Source organism: Oratosquilla oratoria, chromosome 11 (genome assembly GCF_046742065.1).
Source record: "Oratosquilla oratoria isolate Oo_2021 chromosome 11, ASM4674206v1, whole genome shotgun sequence".
Taxonomy (NCBI): Eukaryota; Metazoa; Arthropoda; class Malacostraca; order Stomatopoda; family Squillidae; genus Oratosquilla; species Oratosquilla oratoria.
Window position 1 is genome coordinate 57,586,763 of NC_134787.1, and position 21,670 is coordinate 57,608,432.

The 21,670-nt window shown below is 36.9% G+C and overlaps 1 protein-coding gene across 1 annotated transcript in view; it reads left to right on the forward strand.

Annotated features, from left to right (window-relative positions):
• The window catches only part of LOC143030059 (uncharacterized), a 782,825-nt gene that overhangs the window by 684,795 nt on the left and 76,360 nt on the right, over positions 1–21,670 (forward strand). The window contains exons 15-18 of the mRNA XM_076193263.1: positions 8,433–8,477; positions 10,191–11,457; positions 17,039–17,209; positions 20,792–20,944. Coding sequence (XP_076049378.1) covers positions 8,433–8,477; positions 10,191–11,457; positions 17,039–17,209; positions 20,792–20,944 — 1,636 coding nt within the window. The remainder of the gene's footprint in view (positions 1–8,432; positions 8,478–10,190; positions 11,458–17,038; positions 17,210–20,791; positions 20,945–21,670) is intronic.

Consider the following 21,670-nt stretch of genomic DNA (forward strand, 5'->3'; position numbering starts at 1 on the left):
AAGGAGGAATAGAATACACAGAGGAAATAGAAATGGCAGAAATTATGAACAAGCATTTTAAATCAGTATTTACGAAAGAGAACATACAACTTAGAAATGTCGAGTGGGAGGGGAAAGTCCCCCCTATGAAAGAGATAGAAGTAACAAGGAATGAAATAATGAATCACTTGAGTAATCTCGATGTTAGAAAATCGCATGGTCCAGATGAAATGGCAAACTGGATTTTGAGAGAATGCAGGGACAAACTAACAGATAAAATACATAGTCTAATAAGCAGTTCATTGAAGGAAGGAAAAGTTCAAGAAGATTGGAAAAGAGCAAATATAGTACCAATATATAAGGGGGGGGGACAAAGAAGACCCTACAAACTATAGACCTGTCTCTCTTACAAGTATGGTAGCTAAAATTTGTGATTTATCAAAATTAGATGGGTAAAGCATTTGGAAAAAAAAATGTACTAAATCCGAAGCAGTTTGGATTTAGACAAGATCATGTGTCACAAAATTTATGGGTTTCTATTCAAGACTAATAGATATAATACAGGAAAGAGATGGATGGGCTGATTGTGCCTTTCTAGATCTGAAAAAAACTTCTGATAAGGTGCCACAAAAGAAATTGCTAAAGAAATCAGAAACTGCAGGAGGAATAAAGGGCAAACTACTTAAGTGGATGGAAGACTTCTTGCATGGAAGGAAAATGAGAGTGGTCATAAGAAACATTCCAATTGGGATGAGGTGATTAGTGGAGTTCCACAAGGAACAGTACTGGCCCCAATAATGTTTGCTATATATATCAATGATATGGATGAAGGAATTGAAAGTTATTTGAGCTTCTTCACAGACAATGCAAAAATGTTGAAAATAGTGAACACTGAAAAAGATTGTGAGTCGCTGCAGAGTGATCTCAATAAAGTATGGGAATGAAGATGGAATTCAAGAGTAAGAAGTGTAGTATAATGGAATTTAGAAGAAGCAAAAAAGAATAATGGGATCATATACATTGGGAGTGGAAGAAATTAATAAAGTGGAAAAAAAGAAGGCCCTAGGAGTCATTATTATGAATAATATGTCCCCTGAGAAAGATTTAAACAAAATTTTTGGAGAAACTTATAATTTAATAAGATCAATCAAAGTGGCATTTACATACCTGGACGAAGAAATGGTGAAGAAAATACTAGTCACTTTGATAAGACCAAAATTGGAGTATGCAGCAACGACATGATCACCAAGTACAAAAAAATGTATAACAAAACTTGAAAGAATACAAAGAGCAATTACGAAATTGGCACCAATGCTCTCAGAACTATCATATGGGGAGAGGCTGGCAAAACTTGAGCTACAGACATTAAAGCAAAGAAGAGAGAGAGGAGACTTTATAACTATTTATAGAATCATGAAAGGCATTGAAATTATTGATAGGATCTAATGAAAAAAGATAGTAGAGATACAAGAGGACATGGAAACAAAATCAAGAAAGATAATTATAGAAGAGTTCTGAAAAAGAACAGCTTTCCCCACAGGATAAAAGATGTTTGGGACAGGTTAGATGAGCATGTGGTGTGTGCAAAAATGATAGACGAATTTAAAAACAGTCTAGATAAAATGAGATATGGAGATGGGACACCACGAGCATAGCTCCCCTTCCCATAAAATACAACTAGGTAAATACACACGGGATCCAAAACCATGGTGGTGAATCACACACGCACACACACACTTCAACGAATGGACGGCTTAGAAGACGTTCTGAAGAAAAGTGAAGTCTGTGGATCCCAACGCAAAGAGAAGTGCCTAGTGTTTTTGCAGGGTGGGGGGGAAATTGCTCGTGGAGTAGTGGGAACGTAGGGAAAGAGGAAAAGGGGAGGGATTACTGAGGGAAATGGAAGGAGATGAGGAGGGAGTAGACTTTGCCCAGCCAGACAAGCGGAAGGTAAACAAAAGACTTAGCGAGGAACAAATGTCTAATAAAAATGTAAAGATTAGAAGTATAGAGAGGAGCAATACAGAAGAAAGTGACGAGAATATGTTCCAGGGATTTAAAGAGGGTGGGGGGGACACAACCCCCCCCGACTGATAAGACTAGAGGAGAGAGTTGATAAGGTGATCGAGGACTTGGAGCGTAAGTTAGGTAACGTAGACTCCATATTCCAAAGAATTGAAAGGTTGGAACAACTAGAGAAGGCTAACAGAAACTTAACTGAAGAAATAGAGGACCTAAAAAGACAGTTAGGAAATGTAAAGGAGGAGAATGAGAAATTGAAGAAGAATAGTAATGAAAACAGTGAGAAAATAGCTACAGAAGCTAAAAATTGGAGAATAACTCAAGAAGGGAATAAGGTTTCATTCACTGACATAGTCAAACAGCAATTGAAAGAACATAATGAAGACTCAGTTATTAAAGTGATGAGACAGAAGGAGAATATAGTAAGAGAATTAGCTGACAAAAAGAAATGTATAATTATATTAGGAATGGAAGAGAAACATAACCCAGATAGAACCGCAAGAATCAAGGAGGAAAATGAAAGAGTAAGCAGTTTATTAAAATTAGTCCAGGAAGATGAACCAGAAATTATAAAGGAAATTGAGGAAAAATTCAGACTCGGAAAATATAGTACAGATAAGACCAGACCAATTAAGATTAAATTCAGGTCACAAACAACAGCAGAGAAAATTCTATCCAAGACAGGGAAACTAGCAACAAATGATCAATATAAAAAGGTATGGATAAAAAGAGAAATGAATAAGGAGGAAAGAGAGGCAGAAAAGCAGAAAAGAATTGAAGCTAAGGCAAAAAACGAGGAAAGAACGGAGTCAGAGAAAGAGAGATTCTATTGGAGAGTAGTGAACATGAAAATAAAGCAGTTCGACATACTAAAGAAAAACATAAGGGAAACAGAGAATACAATGGAAGTGGCAGAAAACTAAGAGTGTCTTACACAAATATAGATGGATTGATAACAGGATTGAATGAACTGAATGATTATTTGAAAGAAAAAGAACCGGACATAATGGGAATTGTAGAAACAAAATTAAAAGGCCCACTACCACCCAACAGTGTAGGACATGATACATACAATTATTGGATTAGAAACAGAGAGAAAAAACAAGGGGGTGGAGTTATGTTCCTGACTAAGAAGGATATAAACGTGAAAGGTGTCATATATGGAAAGAATACAGTAGAGATGATTATGATAGAAGTGGAAGACCGAGATAAGAAGAGCAGAAAATTTGTGATCAATTATGTGCCTCCGAAAACAACCTCATGGGAGGAGAGTGAACATAAAAGTATGTTAGAGGACACAAAGATAGCATTAACTAAAATAATGGAAGACGGAGGAAGAATAGTTATGATGGGCGACTTTAATTGCAAAGAAATCTGCTGGGAAGAAATGACAGTAAAGAGTGGTGATGACTCATGGGGAAATGCTCTACTTGAGATGATTACTGACCATTCAATGACACAATGGATACAAGAGAACACTAGGTATAGAAATGAAGAAGAACCATCGAGGCTAGACTTAATAATTACATCTGAACCTAGAATAGTGGACAAGATTGAATATAAAACACCAATAGGTAAAAGTGACCACATATTGATTGAACTGGAACTTAATGAAGAAAAATATATGAAAAGAAATGAACAATATAGAAAAGGAAGAATGATGTATGAAAAAACAAACTTTGATGAAATAAGAGAATTCTTCCAACAAAAACTGGGAAGAAATATACAAAGAAGAAACAACAGTGGAAGAGAAATGGAATATTTTGACAAAAATTTACAAAAAAGGAGTGGAAAAGTATGTCCCAAGACAAAAACAAGAAAAAGAATATGTAAAATGCTGGTACAACAAAAGTTGTAGGGAGTTAAAGGACAAAAGAGACAAAGCCTGGAACAGATGGAAAAAAGACAGAAGACCTGAAAAATGGAAAATATATACTGGTTATAGAAATGAATATGTACAAAAGTGCAGAGAGGAAAAAAGAAAATATGAAAAAGATGTTATAGAAAAGTGTAAAGATCAACCAAAACTATTCTACAGATTTGTAAACAATAAACTGAAAAACAAACAAGACTTAGAGAAATTAAGACAAGGAGGAGTTGAATACACTGAGGAAATGGAAATGGCAGAAATTATGAACAAACATTTTAAATCAGTGTTTACAAGGGAAAATATACAACCTGAAGAGATTGAGTGGAAGGAAAAAGTCCCCCCTATGGAAGAAATAGAAGTAACAAAGAATGAAATATTGACACACTTGGGTAATTTTGATGTCAGAAAATCGCATGGGCCAGATGAAATAGCAAACTGGATTCTGAAAGAATGCAGGAATGAACTGGCAGACAAAATACATAGCATAATAAGCAGTTCCTTAAAAGAAGGAAAAATTCCAGAAGATTGGAAAAAAGCAAATATAGTACCTATATATAAAGGAGGAAATAAAGAAGAACCTACCAACTATAGACCAGTCTCTCTAACAAGTACAATAGCAAAAATATGTGAAAGAATTATCAAAAGTAGATGGGTAAAATACTTGGAAAAAAACAACGTACTAAATCCAAGGCAATTTGGATTCAGACAAGGACGATCATGCGTCACCAATTTAATATGTTTCTATTCAAGGCTAATAGATATAATACAAGAAAGAGATGGATGGGCTGATTGTGCATTTCTAGACCTAAAAAAAGCTTTTGACAAAGTACCACATAAGAAGTTGCTTAAGAAATTAGAATATGAAGGAGGAATACAAGGTAAATTGCTAAATTGGATGGAAGACTTTTTGCAAGAAAGAAAAATGAGAGTAGTGATAAGAGATCAGCACTCAAAATGGAATGAAGTAATAAGCGGTGTCCCGCAGGGAACAGTTCTGGCCCCAATAATGTTTGCTATATATATTAATGATATGGATGAAGGAATTGAAAGCTATATGAGCTTCTTTGCAGATGATGCAAAATTACTGAAAAGAGTGAAAACTGAAGAAGATTGTGAATCACTACAGAGAGATCTAAATAAAGTACAAGAATGGAGTAGGAAGTGGGAGATGGAGTTCAATACAAAAAAGTGTAGTATAATGGAATTTGGAAAAAGCAAAAACAGAATAACAGGATCATATAATTTGGGAAAAGAAGGAATAAAAAAAGTAGAAAATGAGAAGGACCTGGGAGTCATTGTTATGAATAATATGTCACCTGAGAAACATATAAATAAGATTTTTGGAGAAACTTATAATTTAATAAGAACAATCAAAGTGGCATTTACATACCTGGATGAAGAAATGGTGAGGAAAATCCTAATCACCCTGATAAGACCAAGATTGGAATATGCAGCAACGATATGGTCACCAAGTACAAAAAAATGTATAAAAAAACTTGAAAGAATACAAAGAGCAATTACAAAACTGGCACCAACACTCTCAAAACTATCATATGAAGAGAGACTACAAAAACTTAAACTACAGACACTAGAGCAAAGAAGAGAGAGAGGAGATTTGATAGCTATTTACAGAATCATGAAAGGCATAGAAATTACTGATAGAGAGAATCTGATAAAATGGGATGACAGAAATACAAGAGGACACGGAAAGAAAATAAAAAAAGACAGATATAGAAGAGATTTTAAAAAGAACAGCTTTCCTCACAGAGCAATAGACAGTTGGAACAAGTTAGATGAGAAAGTGGTGTGTGCAAAAACAATACATGAATTTAAAAATAGTTTAGATAAAATGAGATATGAAGACGGGACCCCACGAGCATAGCTCCCCTTCCCGTAAAATACAACTAGGTAAATACAACTAGGTAAATACAAAATAGTATATGCAAAAATTATACAAGAATTTAAGAACAAACTAGATGCTGAGAGATTCAAAGATGGGTCACTACAAACATAGCTCCCTTCCCGTATAATATAACTAGGTTAATTACAAACACATGATGCAGAGACTTGAATGCCAGAATTTACAGGCAGTAGGATCTGTTCTGGGATGAGAGCCACAATACAATACCAGTAACTCATGGGCATTCATTAAAGCTTAAAGCTCTACATAAGAACACACACACACCCAGGAAATTGGAGCGTGAATGTGTGTGTGTATGTATATATTTTTGTGATTTATGTCACGACCCAAATCTGGGAGCTTTTGAAAAAATTATTCTGACCCAGGGCAGTGGGCAAGATGTAGGAATGACCCATTATCCAGAGCCAAGAAAAGAGGGGGGGTAGGGGTGGTGAATGGGAATGGAGTTGATGGGGATGAAATGGGTAGGAGTGGAATTATGCCTTTTGACTTTGGCTACCTCCCTTCCAAGGGGGAAAAAGCCCTTGGTATGTGTTTATAAATCAAAACATTTTTATATCAACTTTGGCAAGGCAGGATGCATGAATGATTATAGAGTAAATTGTAACCTCTTCTTGGTGAAAAGAGATAGGAAAACTAATAGATCACAGATATATACATGTCTACAGAAGTAAATATTCACATACATAAAATGCCAACACACATTCATACATATACATACATAGCATAATGATGTATGAACTTATGTATATACATGATCTTACATATCTTTTAGCCTTATTATTCATCAAATACCAATTGATCCTTATGCCTGTTTCATAAGTTCCACTAAGCAAAAACAAGAGATACTCATTATATTAATCTTTGTCATATTTTTCTTAACATATATACAGTTTTACTCAAGAACTCTTTTGGTATATCTACCTCAAAATATAAATAATGATCACAAATTTTAATAAGGCCAGTACTATCAACATACCATCCTTAAAAAAGAAGCCCCATGACATCAAATTATTTTATGTGAAATAAAATGTCACATTCTATTTTATTCAGTTTCTGCTTCTTTGCTTCCCCTCTTCCCAAACTGTCACCTTGTACCTAATCTCTCTTTTCAAAAGTTAGGTCTCCGTGTCCATAATTTTGGTACCCTCTGTTGTCTTAATATTACAGTTAGTTAAACATAACTAGCTCTGTTTAAATTTTTTACTTTCCCATAAGAGAATAATGGGGTATAGGCTTACTTTTCAAAGAATAGAGGATGAATAACAAACACATATTGCATTCATTACTTTTATTTCATTGACGCCATTGAGTGCTCAGTGATGATTTATCCAGGGGTCTTTGTTCGAGTTCTGCCCACCTTTGAAAGTTGTTGACAGGTTACTATGATTAAGGTTCTGCACACTCAATGTTTTGAACTTCATTACAAAATGGTCTGACCTCATGATACTGAAATGGTGTACTTTTACTTCTGATAATCTTCACCCTCATGAGTCTCCTTAAATATTCCTTTCTACATATGGATAGCTGTAATATTTACCATTGAAATTAGTGGTTGATCCATTAGTCTCTATACATAAAAAAGAGATCCTCTTGAACTAAACTATTAATGAATAATTAGTACCGAAATGGTAATCAGTTTCCCCATTCATCTCTTTTTTCATCACCCATGACTGTTTTTTCTCTTGGGTGCTTAATTCTGTAAAAGTTGCCAGATCTGTTGATGTGACTGCAGAATTTATAACTCACGTTAGTTTGTGGTTATCACATAATGGTGTTTTAACAACCATAGTACTTCAGCAAGTGATTCCATAATTTTTTTTATCTAGTGCCAAGTTCTCACAAGCTGACTGGATTCCAATTCGCAGATTTTTTTATCTCAATTATTTTGGCACTCCCATGACATGAAAAGAGGGCGTCAAAAATACATATAAAGGTTGCTGTCATTAGGTAATACTTTTCCATTATGTGCTTTTCTTCCCATCTGAACAAACTTGGTCTCACGTAACAAGATTTTCTGTGATTCAGCCAGTTTCACTTTGCTCCTCATTTCATAGTTGATTCATTCCTTGTGAAAAAATAATCCATTTGAGCAAATTCACTCTAGCAAGTTTTTAGTGATTCTTTATTTTGCTTACTAGAGTTTAGGAACATATTGACAGAAAGTCCAACTCCTTTCTAAAGAGGTATATACTCTACTTCTTTCTTATCTTCACCTGATCTTATCTATTTTCATAATTTTTTTATTTCCTTTTTTTTGGTTCTGTATTATAATGTTAGCCCCCCCCACCCCGCTTTTGAACAAGCCTAGCTTTTTCTTAATGAGAAATCACCACTAGAGTGGTGAGACAAAGTAGATTTCAAAACTTTAAATGAAATGTGATACAGGTGTTCAGGAAACCTTGGCATCTTGGCTATTGTGAAGTTCCCTGGACTTAAAGTGTTGCATTTCTTCTGAGGGCTGTATATCAAACTTCAATGTAGTTCAACAAACTGAATTGTTTTATTGTAAGCCCTACAATCTGTTAAGTATTATTCCCATTGTTCAAAAACCCACAATTCCACCACTTCATTTTTTGAGTAAGACCCCCAAAGCCTATTTTTGGTGAACTACCACTGATGAGGTCGCCACGCTTGCAGGGACTTTCCGCTCGACGAGTATGCGATGTATGGCGACGCTTACTAGTGAGTATTAGGTGTTGTGCTGTGATGCTGGTGTTGTCTCCGTGGTGCATAGTAGTAGAGGTCACATATCCGTGTTGTACGGCTATAGTGATGTTATATTTGGTTCTTACTTGATAGGGGTACTTTTCTCATGCTATCTGGAGATATGATGTTTAAGCACATTATTTGCACTTCTGCATTTAACTATGAATCATTTATATAATTTGACCATAATCCACAAGTGGTTCACTTCGGGCTGAAGCACAGATCTTCCACTGTTTTTCTTTGGTATCTCTCTGGGTTGGTTCTTCTGGTGCTTTAGTGCTATTTGCTTATGTTGTAATATCTTATGTTTACGTTGATGGTTTTATGTTAAACTAATTCAGAGTTGCTATATTGTTTTCTTGTTTTCTTGATGTTGCTGGATTAATTCTGTAGCTGTATTTTGCTGTAGCTGTAGTATTTTGTTTTTGTTTTTAATGTTTGAATTATATGTTTTATTGATGTTTTAGTAATGATGTTATGTTGGCATTGTAGCTTTAATGTTCTGTTGATGTCATAGTAATGCTGTTCTGGTGTTGTAGTTCTACTGCTTTATTGCAGTCACTGTACATTAAATTGCTATTTCACTATTTTGTTCCATCTGTGTTGTAGTGTTGTTTGTGTTGTACTGTCATCGTTCAACAGGTTCAGTGTTACTACAGGGAAGTTTCTATACATTCCACTTAGGTACTGGAGTACTTTTTGTACATCCTGGTGTGCAAGTGAAATATCATACCATTCATACTCTTTCTTAGTTGATTTTTAAGAGCTCTGGTGTTACCAGTAATGCGTGTTAAAGGCATACCAGGCATATTCAAGCCCTTTATATCCACATCACTGGGCTAGTTGCAACTGACTCGTATCGTCACTGCTGTTAAGCAAAATAATCAAGATGGACAGGTCAGGTCAGGTCATTAAGAAAGTTCATATGATGCTGGAATTTAGAAATCTGGTTGTCTACAATTAGAGTGGTTTTAACATTATATTTGAGAAAACCAGAAAACATACATTGGTTTTTTCTTTCATGGTAAACATAGTAGATAAGGGCAGTATGGAACATAAAGCTAAATCAAATAAATATTTTCCACCATCTCCCCTGGTTTTGCCTGAAACCAGATAAAATTTGGATGAAGCAGGTATCAGGTATGTTACCAGTGCATATGGGAGTTAGAATTACTGATAATGTAGCTGTTGCAATCTTCTTAGTGCTGTTGTGTTAAACAGACAAGTCGTAATGAGTTCACATACGCATATGAGTAGGTGCTCTTGTGTTGACTTTTACTTTAGCATCATTGGCTATGTGTCATGATGTTAGAAGAAAATACAATGTATTGATATAAAGAGGCACATGCAGAGATTGGTTTTTGAGCACAGGTGGCTTTGACATTATTAACTGACTGCATTTGCTATTCTGGGAGTACATGCAAGTGTTAAGTTTACAGTTCCTAATGTCTTTCATATCTTACAGCAATATAATCCTATTTCCTCCTATCCTGTTAATTGTAATTTTGGATTCTGTTTGCAGTTCTCATTTGCATTCACATTTTGTTATAACATTTCCAGCAGTTATACTTTTGTATTTCCTTTATATTTTCTCCTATGCCACACGACCACTAACACACTGTTTGCAACTTAGACGTATGCCATTTTGTGTTATATCCTTCTAAATGTTTCCTTTCTCCCATTCCCCAGCGACGCCAAGACGGAAGTGTTTGGCTACGATGGCAAGGCGACTCAGGAGGGTGATGGGGGGTATGGGGGGGAGGGGGGCACCTGGGACAAAACGGGTGAAGGCTACTGGACCAAAGACGAAGGATACCAAAACGATGCCGACCAAGGATACGGCGAGTACCCTGATACCTATGGTGATTCTTATGGACATTATGAATATGACAAAAATTCTGAGTATTATAGTGACTATAGTCAATATGGTGAGTACAATTATGAAGAGTGGAACAATTATTACAATAACTATGATGGTTACTATGGTTACTATGACGAGGACGGAAAGTTTTATTACTACAATGAATATTATAACTGTGCTTACCGAAGTAACGAAAATCTGGAAACCACGGGAGAGTTTCCGACCGAGGTGTCAGGAAAGGACCAAATCAGTGCCATCAAAGTTACCACAAGTTCAGTCATCACTGCCACTTCCACCACTACCACGACGACTGTCACCACCACGTCTACCTCTTCCACCCTGGGTGTTAAGACCACCTCGGCTTTGGGCAACCATGTGGCTGCCAAGCTGTCAGAGGCCAAGAAGGAGGTTCCCAAAGTTGATGGTTTCCTCAACAAACTGCTTCCCACTCTGTCCACCCCAGCCACCGCAACTCCCTCCACCACAACCATCACCACCACTCAGTCCACACGACCCCTCCAGCAGCAGCAGACAAAGCAGGGGTTCACATCGCTACCCTCCATACCTTCGCCCTTCGCGCAAAAGCCGCAGCAACAGCAAGGGAAGGCCGCAGGCAGCTTTGGACTCTTCGGCATGAACAAGTCGAAAGGCAGCGGGTTACTGAACGCCATGTCGGGGCTCACGTCCAAAGTAAGCGACACCCTCAACACTGCCGTCAAAGAGGCCTCTGCCCTTGGGTCTGCTGCCGCAGCTCAAGCAAATGCTGCGGCCTCACAGGCCAACAAAGCCGCCACCGCAAGTGCCACAGCCGCAGCCAAGGCAGCGGGAAAACCAATTCCTTCGGGTATTTTGTCTCAGCAGCAGTCTCAAGCAGGAGTCCAGCAACCTAATGCGACACCGACTCGAGTAGGCTTAACGAAGCAAGAGAGTGTTCGCAGTGATAAGATGCCAATTGATGAGGTGGATCGTCGCCTGCAGCAAATTGTAGGACAGGACACCTTCTCGAGTGAGACCGTGGGGCCAAGAGAAAAGCTTGGACGGCAAGAGACTATTGGAAGACATGGTACTACTGATCTTCAAGAGAGTACAGAACAGGTAAGAAGTCTCTGAGATGTTGCCATTGCATAATGATGGGGTCAGTTTTTACATTATATATGTTTTTAAAATTGCTCTCTTTTTTCCTTTTCCCAATTGAATACTTAACTATATGATTAATGGTCATTGAGTAACTAAATAATTTTATAAATTCTTATCTACTTATTTATTGTAATAAACATGCACATAGAAATAATGATATGTGTAGAATCGAGTATGGTGAATGAGCCCTTCAACCCAATGACACTTACTATAATTTTTTTTTTTTTTTTTTTTTTTTTTTTTTTTTTTTTTTTTTTTTTTTTTTTTTTTACACCAAACTATTGTATTGATCTGAGAACAGTCAGGAAAAAATGAGCTCTCAGTGATCAGGACCCCATTTGGCTCAGTCTGTCTGCCTCTTCGGTCAGTAAAATTGCCAAAAAAAAATCAGTAGAGAACAGCATCACGTTAAAGGGAAGGCTATGACTATTATTATTACCCGTTTAGAACCAGTTCAACTGTGTGGCCAGGATCCTGATGCATGTGTACAAACAAATTATAACCAGGACACAAGTGACCCAATGTAAACTCGTATCTAAAGATCAGTCTAATGAGTTTACAAAGGATTACAAAGGCGGAGCATGCCGACAGGAGACCTTTTGATCCATATCTAGGTCGGATGCGAAAAAAAAATCATATTAATAATAAAATAATAAATAAAAACTATGATAATGTAAATAACAAATAAAATACACAAATAAATGCATAGGTATAGTTAAATAATAAACAAACAGGTAAATAGTAAATAATAATAAATTGACATATAACTAATAATAAATAAAAATCAGACAGACAAATGATAACAAAACAAAAACAAATAATATAAGATAAATTATAATCATTACAGCATCTTACTTAGGTATTTATCTAAATGATTCTTAAAGCTTCGAACTGAACTACATTGCACTACCTGTGCAGGAAGTTTATTCCATTCATTAACTACACAGTTGGCAAAGTTGTTTCTACCTACTTCCAAATTGAATCTATTTCCGGAGAGTTTAAGACCATTGTTTCTTGTCTGATTCTCATTCAATGTAAAAATTTGGTCACTTTTGATGTTGTCAATTCCCTTTAGAATTTTAAAGACCTGTATCAAGTCACCTCTGAGTCTACGCTTTTTTAGGGAAAACAGATTCATATGTTTTAGTCGATTTTTGTATGATTTATTTTTGATATTTGGAATCAGTTTTGTGGCTCGCCGTTGTACTCTTTCCAATCTGTCAATGTCTTTAATGAGATTCGGTGACCATACGGAAACAGCATATTCCAAATGTGGACGAACTAACGATTTATATAGCTTGTTAATGAGTGATGGACTTTTGAAATCAAAAGATCGCGCAATCAGTCCTAGAATCTTATTTGCTTTCTCAGAGGCTGAAATACACTGCTTGGATGATTTTGTTAACGAATTTCCAAATAACTTGTAATCGTACTTACTGTTATTTTTACCTATGTGCATTACCTTGCATTTACTTGTGTTAAATTTCATTAGCCACTTTTCAGACCATTGCTGTAATTGATCTAAATCTTCTTGAATATCTAATTGGTTTGAGTGATCATTTGCCACTCCGCACAGTTTTGTATCATCAGCAAATTTGGAAACAGTAGATTTTAGTCCATGGTCTATATCATTTATATATACTATGAATAGAAGTGGCCCAAGAACGGAACCCTGAGGAACTCCACTTGCAACACTTTTCCATCCAGAAGTTTTTCCATTTAAAACAACTCTCTGTTTTCAATCATTCAACCAATTACTAGTCCAACCTAATAGGCTACCACTTATTCCATGCAAAGCTAATTTAGTAAGTAGTCTTTCGTGTGGGACGGTATCAAAAGCTTTTGCAAAGTCTAGATATACTAAATCTATATTGTTTCTTTTGTCATAATTCGAGATAACTGTGTTGTAGAATTCGAGTAAGTCACGCAAGAACGTTTCCGTCTGAAACCATGCTGGCTATCATTTATCAAACGGTTACTTTCTAAATGATGTTCGATAGCATCTCTGATGATAGTTTCCATTATTTTTCCTACGATTGAAGTCAAACTTATAGGCCTATAGTTATTTGGTTTCTTTTTGTCACCTTTTTTGAATATGGGAGTAACGTTAGCTAGCTTCCATTCTCTTGGGACATCTCCGGATATGATGGATTTCTTGAAAATAATTTCTAATGGAACAACAATATCATTTTTCATTTCCTATAAGATTCTTGGATGCCACCGTCAGGCCCTGGTGTTTTATTAACTTTGAGTTTGTCTATACACCTTTTAATTTTTTCTTTTGTTATATTTACCGTACCGAGTAAGTTTACCCTAGACTTTTCACAGGTTTGAGTTTGGAATTCACCTTGAGGTGTTTCGTTTACGAATACCGAGCTAAAATAATTGTTTAAGATATTACACATTCCTTCATTTGAATATTCAAGTTGACCGTCAGCAGATAGTAGTGGACCAATGTGATTCCTAACAACCTTTTTATCTCTAATGTAACTATAGAATTCTTTGGGATTCTCTTTGGATTTCTCAGCGATGTTTATTTCGTATTATCGTTTTCTTTTTCTTATTGTCTTTTTTAAATTTCTCTGTATTGATACATAACTTTCATAGTCATTAGATGCACCCGAGCACTTATATTTCTTATAAGCCTGTCTCTTTTTAGCAATACTTTTTTCAGTTTCTTTGTCGAGCCACTTTGGGCGAGCCTGATTTGGGGGACGTCTGTCCTTAAAAGGAATGTAAGTTTGAATCATCTTAGTGAGCGTATTTTGAAATATTTCCCACATCTGATCTACAGGTCTTTCGTATAATTTTGCCTCCCAATCTGTAAGCTGAAGCTCCTGCCGTAGTTCTATGAACTGAGCTTTACTGAAATCGGGTATTTTAGAAACACAAGTATCTATTCTAAAATTGTTTAGGAGTTTGAATCTAACTAGGTTGTGATCGCTATTTGCAACAGATTCACCGACTTCTACATCAGTTACCATGCTTTCGCGGCTAGTGATCAAAAGATCGAGTAAGTTTCCATATCTTGTGGGCTCTTTTACATGCTGAATTAAGTAATTGTCACCAAGAAAATCAAACAAGCGACTACCTATATGGCCATGTTCAAGGGTCATCCAATCAATGTCAGTAAAATTGAAATCACCCATTATCAATAAATCCCGGTTGCAGAAACTAGACAGTTCTTGAAATAACAGTTTGTCGTCTGCTAATGATAATGTCTTTGGCCTATATATTACACCTATATTCATTTTTTGTCCGTTTGTTTGGGTTAACTCAACCCACAAACTATCATATGCATCCTGTTTCACTTTCTCTAAAACACAAGCATGAACATTGTTTTTAACGTACAATAGAACACCCCCACCTTTCTTGTGGTTTCTATCCTGATGAAAGTGTTTAAATCCCGCAATATTAAATTCAGCTTCGAACTCTGTACCGTTTAACCATGTCTCAGTTATTCCTATCATATCGAGATTTTCGCTTTTGACATACGCCTGTATTTCTTGAAATTTGTTTCTAATACTACGAGCATTAAAGTACATGGTTTTAAGAAACTCGTGATTATTTCTTTTTGACACATTTTGAATTTCAATATCATATCTTACATTACCATTTTGTTTTTCATTTATACCTTGCTCTATATTATTATTTGGTCCTTCATTGACGTTCAATGCCTCATTAACATTTCTCCTATCAAAATTAACATTTCCCCCATCACGGACATCTGGTCGATCACGGTCGTCCGATCTCTTTTGTACATTTTGTCCCCCTACGTCACCGTGATTCACGCCGGCCTCCCGTCGTTCAGTGACATTATGTCCGGCATCCCTTTCTAAAATTATATTTTGTCCTCCAGTGACATTATATCCTACCGTGATATTTTTCCCTCCATTATAATTACATCCCATCGTGATCTTTTGTCTTCCACTGTCATTACATCCTATCATGATATTTTGGCCTTCATTGACATTCTGTCCGGTATCCCTTCCTAAAATTATATTTTGTCCTTCACTGACATTATATCCTACCGTGATATTTTCTCCTCCATTATCATTACATCCTATCGTGATATTTAGTTCTCCACTATCATTACTTCTCATCGTGATCTTTTGTCCTCCACTGTCATTACATCCCATTGTGACATTTTGTCCTATGACATTACATCCTAATGTGACATTTCGTCCTCTAGCGACATTATATCCACTGTCATTACATCCTATCATGATATTTTGGCCTTCATGGACATTCTCTCCGGTATCCCTTCCTAAAATTATATTTTGTCCTTTACTGACATTATATCCTATCGTGATATTTTCTCCGCCATTATCATTACATCCTATCGTGATATTTTGATATTTTACTTTTTTTTTTTTTTTCTTAAGTATATGGATGGAGTGAAAAATGAGGCTAAAAGGAAAGTGGTGATGGAAAAGAAATTGACAGGGTTGATGAATGAATACTGGGATGGTTTGAACAGATAGAAAGAATTAGTGGGGAAAGACTAGCAAAGAGTTTGGAAGGAGTAGGTGGATGGAGTGAACCTGAGGGGAAGACCCAGGATGAAATGGATTTATGTGGGAAAAGAAGCCTTGAGTAAAAGGGGAATGTCCACTGACCAGGGAAAGGAGAAGACAAGAGATAGGTATAAGGGTGGTTGTGAATGGACTGTCAATTGACGTGACCCGAAGGAATCTCTTTGTCTTCTCTATTTTTGCATGAGGGTCGCTATGTAAATGAAGTGATGGGTTCCCGTTGTAGATATACTGTGTTTTGCTACATTGATTATGACCCGGACAGTGGGAGTGAAACATGGATGACAATTCATCTATGAGGAGCTAAAATAAAAGGGAAACAAAAGGTTGATGAATGGGTGGGGTTGATGCATGCCTTGGCTGGCTGTCTCCCTAATAAAGGGAAAATTACATTTCGGTATATAGACAGATGGGATAGTAGGTATTAGCTGCTGATTAAGACTAAAAACAAAATGGGCAATCCCAGGAACGACAGCATAGCCGCGAATGTCCGTGTGCTGTTGCTTTGCTCAGGCTGAGCAATGGAAATGTGAATCTCTCTTAGGAATAATGAATTTCTGGGCCAGGGGCTTGCTAACCGTGTAGTTGTGATATCGCTTTTTATCTCCTTTGGAGCACAACCCTGAAAGTGGAATATGGTTATCACACGCTCCGGGATGGTGTGTAGAATTACTTTATCTCTTTGATAGGAGTAAACCTCTGAAAGCTATGGGTATAAATGAATTCGGAAAGTATGTAGATATTATGCACCCTTACCTCTTCTCCGAAACACAATCTGAAAACGGAGATGGTGTGTGTAATCATCTTTCTCTTTGATCGAAGGATATCACTGACTTGGCATACATAAGAATTAACGAATAAAAGATACGTAGTGACTACCATACAAGCAAAAGAATTATGTTGGAAAATGAAACAAGGAATATTTTAACTATCTTCAAGGGTTCATAATAGTAGCTGCAAGTGTCTGTCCTAAACTGATGTTGTGCCTACTCGCATTTTTGCAGCTGGATCCTTCCCTACACCAGGACAGTTATGAGACTGCCGAAACGCAAGAGCAAAGGCAAGACAGTTTCGAAACTGCCAGGGAAGATTCTCTCTATGAGGATTTCTACAACAACAGTGGTGATGAATATTACCCTGAAGACTACTACGACAAACGAGACTACGACCCTAATGTAAGTAGCCCGATTACAATTCTTGTTTACTGCTTTGACTTGACCAAGGCGCAAAAGTTGTACGCATACAGACTAAGCAGCATGGGTAAGAGGTACAGCAATTGCAGTGATGTACCAAATATGTTACGGAGGTAAGAAAAGGTAGTTCTTATTTTGCAGTTCCTCTTGCAGCACTAACTGCAAAGGTACGTGTGTATAGTAACTTAATAAACTTCAGGCAGTTGCATCTCCCATGGTTCATTTCATGTTCTCATTTAGATCTACGTTGTTTGTATACTTTATGTGTGTGTGTGTATATATATAATATATATATATATATATATATATATATATATATATATGTTTATATATATATATATATATATATATATACATGTATATATATAATAATATATATATATGTATATATATATATTTATATGTATTTATATATATATATATATATGCATATATATATGTGTATATATATGTATATACATATATATATATATATATATATATATATATATATATATATATATATATATATATACTCATTCCTTGTTTTAACGGACCTCCATTCAACGAATATCGGAAGCAACGGACAAAATCTATTGCAGCCGACTCATGATGTGTAGTTCTATCTACATTTAAGCTACAGGTGTTTTGGAGAGACAAGGTCCAAGCGGTCTCTTTTCTTTAATATTCCAGGATTCTCTCTGGGTTATACATACAATGCAACCTCCGAAGTAGCCTCAGGGGGTTGCCAGATTTTACATACATACAGTGGTGCCATATACTGATCAGGTACATTTTTTTTTCTGTCGGTTGAGCGACAATCACAGATGTCGTTTCCCTTTGTAGTCGAGGAGCGCGGTCTCTTTTGTCCGACAAGAGGCGTCAGGGCGTTTTCCCCGAAATGCTGGCGGCTTCCATTGTCCGAGCAGGTGTAGCCTGGAAGCTTGGTTCTCGGGTCACTAGGAACAATAGAATGTCCCTTGCTTGAGATCCGGAGAAAACAATAGTTGGTTCCTGGAGAGTTGGTTTGGAGACGTTGGAGTATTTCTCGCTCCATATGCGTGTGTCCGCGCTGTGTGCACGCTGGACATCGAAGTGATTGCCAACACTCAGTCTGTAAAGGGGTTATCACACTGGGCTTTTATGAGCTTTACCAGTGTGCAAACCTATATGAATGTTAGACATACTGCTGAAATGTGTTTACCATCTTATATTTGGACATGCAATAAAACTTACCAAGAATCAATGCAAAACACACATACACATACACACACACACACACACACACACACACATATATATATTTATATATATGTATATATAAATGTGTCTATACATATATATATATATGTACATGTATTTATAAGTATGTATATGTACATATGTATGTTGGTTTCTTGAGTCTCCTTATTAGGATTCTTTCAACCAGTTTGCTTGCCGGAAAAAATTGGGTACAACTGACGCTCTTCTAATATTTCTCACATGATCCACACAACATTCGATCGCACTGATGAGGCGAAAATCATCCTAATCGACCTGTCTGCCGCTTCTGATCATATCAACCACAATGGTCCACTGTAGAAAGTTCGGTGAATTGGAGTAGGCGGCAGTATTCTATTTTGACTGAATTCTGCACTTATGTGAATGGCAGGTACTGTGATTGGCGCAACATTCACTCTGGCGTTCCTCAGCGTAGTGGTCTTGGTCTATTGTTTTTTTAACAACTATACCAGCGACCTGTTCCATAATAATGAGAACGGTGTGTTTTGTTTTGCTGATGACATGAGTTTGCTCGCGACTATTTTGCCTCAACTTCGTCGTGCTGTCTGTGATTCTTTGAATGATGACCAACTCGTATCTCCACATGGTCCACCTATTGGAACATGACAACACGTCTAAGTCTGCGAGTCTGTGTTTTATGCACATTCGGTCAGTGGGTATTCTGAGAAAGACTTAAGGGTATTCCATGATACTGCCAGGTGTTGCAATTTTCAGTCATCGTCGTAATGTCAGCATGGTTTTTATGTAGTACAAGATGTGGTTAAATTTTGTCCATCCGTTGTGTGATTGTGTTTCGTGTCCCTCTCCTAGTACCGGCGAGGTGCCGTAGCAACCAGTACCAGCGATGTTTCCTGCCCATTTCTTTTGGTGTGTGGAATTGGCTGCTAGCAGGTTGTTGAGGGAATTTCATGGCTAACCGTTCCGGTTGTGTATTATGTTTTCTGTGATGTAAGTCGATATTTTCTTATTTGTAATAATTCCGTTTTAAACTTTTCGCCATAATATGTTTCGTTCTGCTCACTTCTATGCTTCTTATTTCTTGACACAAGAAACGAGGGGATCCAGTCAAACTTATCACTGTTTAAATTTTACGTTCTATGTTGACCTTGAGTTGTTTTTTCACTCAGAGCTACAACTATATACTTTATGTTAACGCTACAATAATCATGAGTCTTGGATGTGTGATATCTTATGTTATTAACTTGTACATTTCTTCCTGTTTTCTATATTGTCCACCCATCACCACAACTTTTGTCGTAAACGTTTAATCTCCGTCTCTTATCCATACAAACCTATACTGTTTCTTCTCCCGAAGGTCTTTGGGCTACATCTTTATTTGTATTATATTTTAAGAGAAATGAACGCCCCCTACATTCACTATCTATTAATCAAAGCACCTTTAAAGAGCTAGCTAGCCTTGCGCTAATTCTATTCCCGCTACATGACACGTGTAGCCCATTTTGTTATACCGAAACGATGTAAAATAAACTTCTTCGCTTTCTGAATTTTTTGTCCGACTTTAGTAAAGGCTACCATATTCATTCTTCATGTCATTTCCATCATATTCATCTTGTAAATATCTTAAGAGAAGTCATTTACTACTAAATAGCAGTTGTTATGCACTTCTTTGTTTTGAAGGTAAGCACTGCATAGTTTAAATTCCAGGATATACTCTGCACTGGCGGTCACAGCATTTGTACAACACATGGCTACAGTATGCGGTACTAATTTGTACAAATCACATATTTTTATACATTATAAAGAGTCTACAATGAAAAGTAATATTTATTATTTCAAGAGGAAGATAGATTAGATTTGAACAATAGCAAAGATCAGAGCCAGTGATTGTATTCGCTGTGACCGTTAGGGATTGCGCAGGGCTAAAGCATCATGGCCATGACCGTAGAGGCACAACAATGCACTTTCCAGTAAGTCTTTTGTACAAGTATTTTGTTCCACTGTCTTAGCTTTTGGACAGGGAAGAATCTTCCTGGAAGATTTTATTTATTTCCTCCCAGGCATCATGGATAGCACCGATTACTCTTTCCAAAGCACCACAACCCTTTGAGTCATCATGCTGAGATTAATGGTGCAGAAAAATGTAGAATAGTTTAATTATGAATTGCTTAGCTAAATTTGGGTTTTCTGCCTGCCAGTAGTTTGGGTATTATTCTTGCCAACCCATAAAACATGGTGGATTGGTGATATTGTTAGGGGCCGCAGAAAAGAGTGGAAATACTAAGGATATAGTAGAAAGTAGTTGTAGGATGCTAAGCGTAGATTACCCCCCCACCTCCCCCAAAGGATCCATACTACGATGATGATTACTACGATGATGAGAGGATGATAGTAGAGTACTACGATGATGATGACAACTACTACCAAGATTCCTTCGATCAAGATGAAGGGTCAAGCATAGTTGAGACTGATCGTGATCACTCCAGACTTGCGTCACAGGTAAGGAGAGTTTGGGCAGGTGAATTGTGGCAGCGGTAAGTAAGGCTCACGGTTCTCTGGCGTAGTAGCTCAGACAATGGCATTGTAGTTATTTGCTTCGTATACCTTTACATACCCTTTTTTTCTTGTTCTGTGACTGTGTTCATCACTTGGCACCTTACCTACTCTGGAGTATGAGAAGGATTTCCTTGACGTTTTGGGGAGGACAGCAAATTTCGCTTTCGTATCCTTCGGCACGATGACTGTTTACGATTTTTGTTTTGGTTAACGTTAGACAATGAGACTCAGTTGACGGGCCAGATTTGGGGGTAGGGTGAGTGGATTTCGATCAATCGAGTCTTGTTTGTTCAGAGTACGCTCACCCCCCCCCCACCCCACCCCTGTCTTTAATTGAATCGAATCGCCTAGCGTGAAAACAAAACAATTTAAGGGCCACATTGAGCCGAAGGAGTTAAAAACCAATTATACAATGCATAACTGCAACACTGCTACCCGTTACAAGGCTAACAGTACCTCTCATTATTTAAAAGACAACAGACATTTTAACAGGTATAAATCACGATTTCTTGGAACTAAACTGTGTAAATAAAATGTATGTGGTTAGACCTTTGCATTAGAAAGGCTTATGTGAATAAGCATAGTATGTATAGTAGACTTAATTGGTGTGGTAAGTCATGTTTATAATTCCATAATATTGTATCGTAGTTCTCTAAATGTGATGGTGCT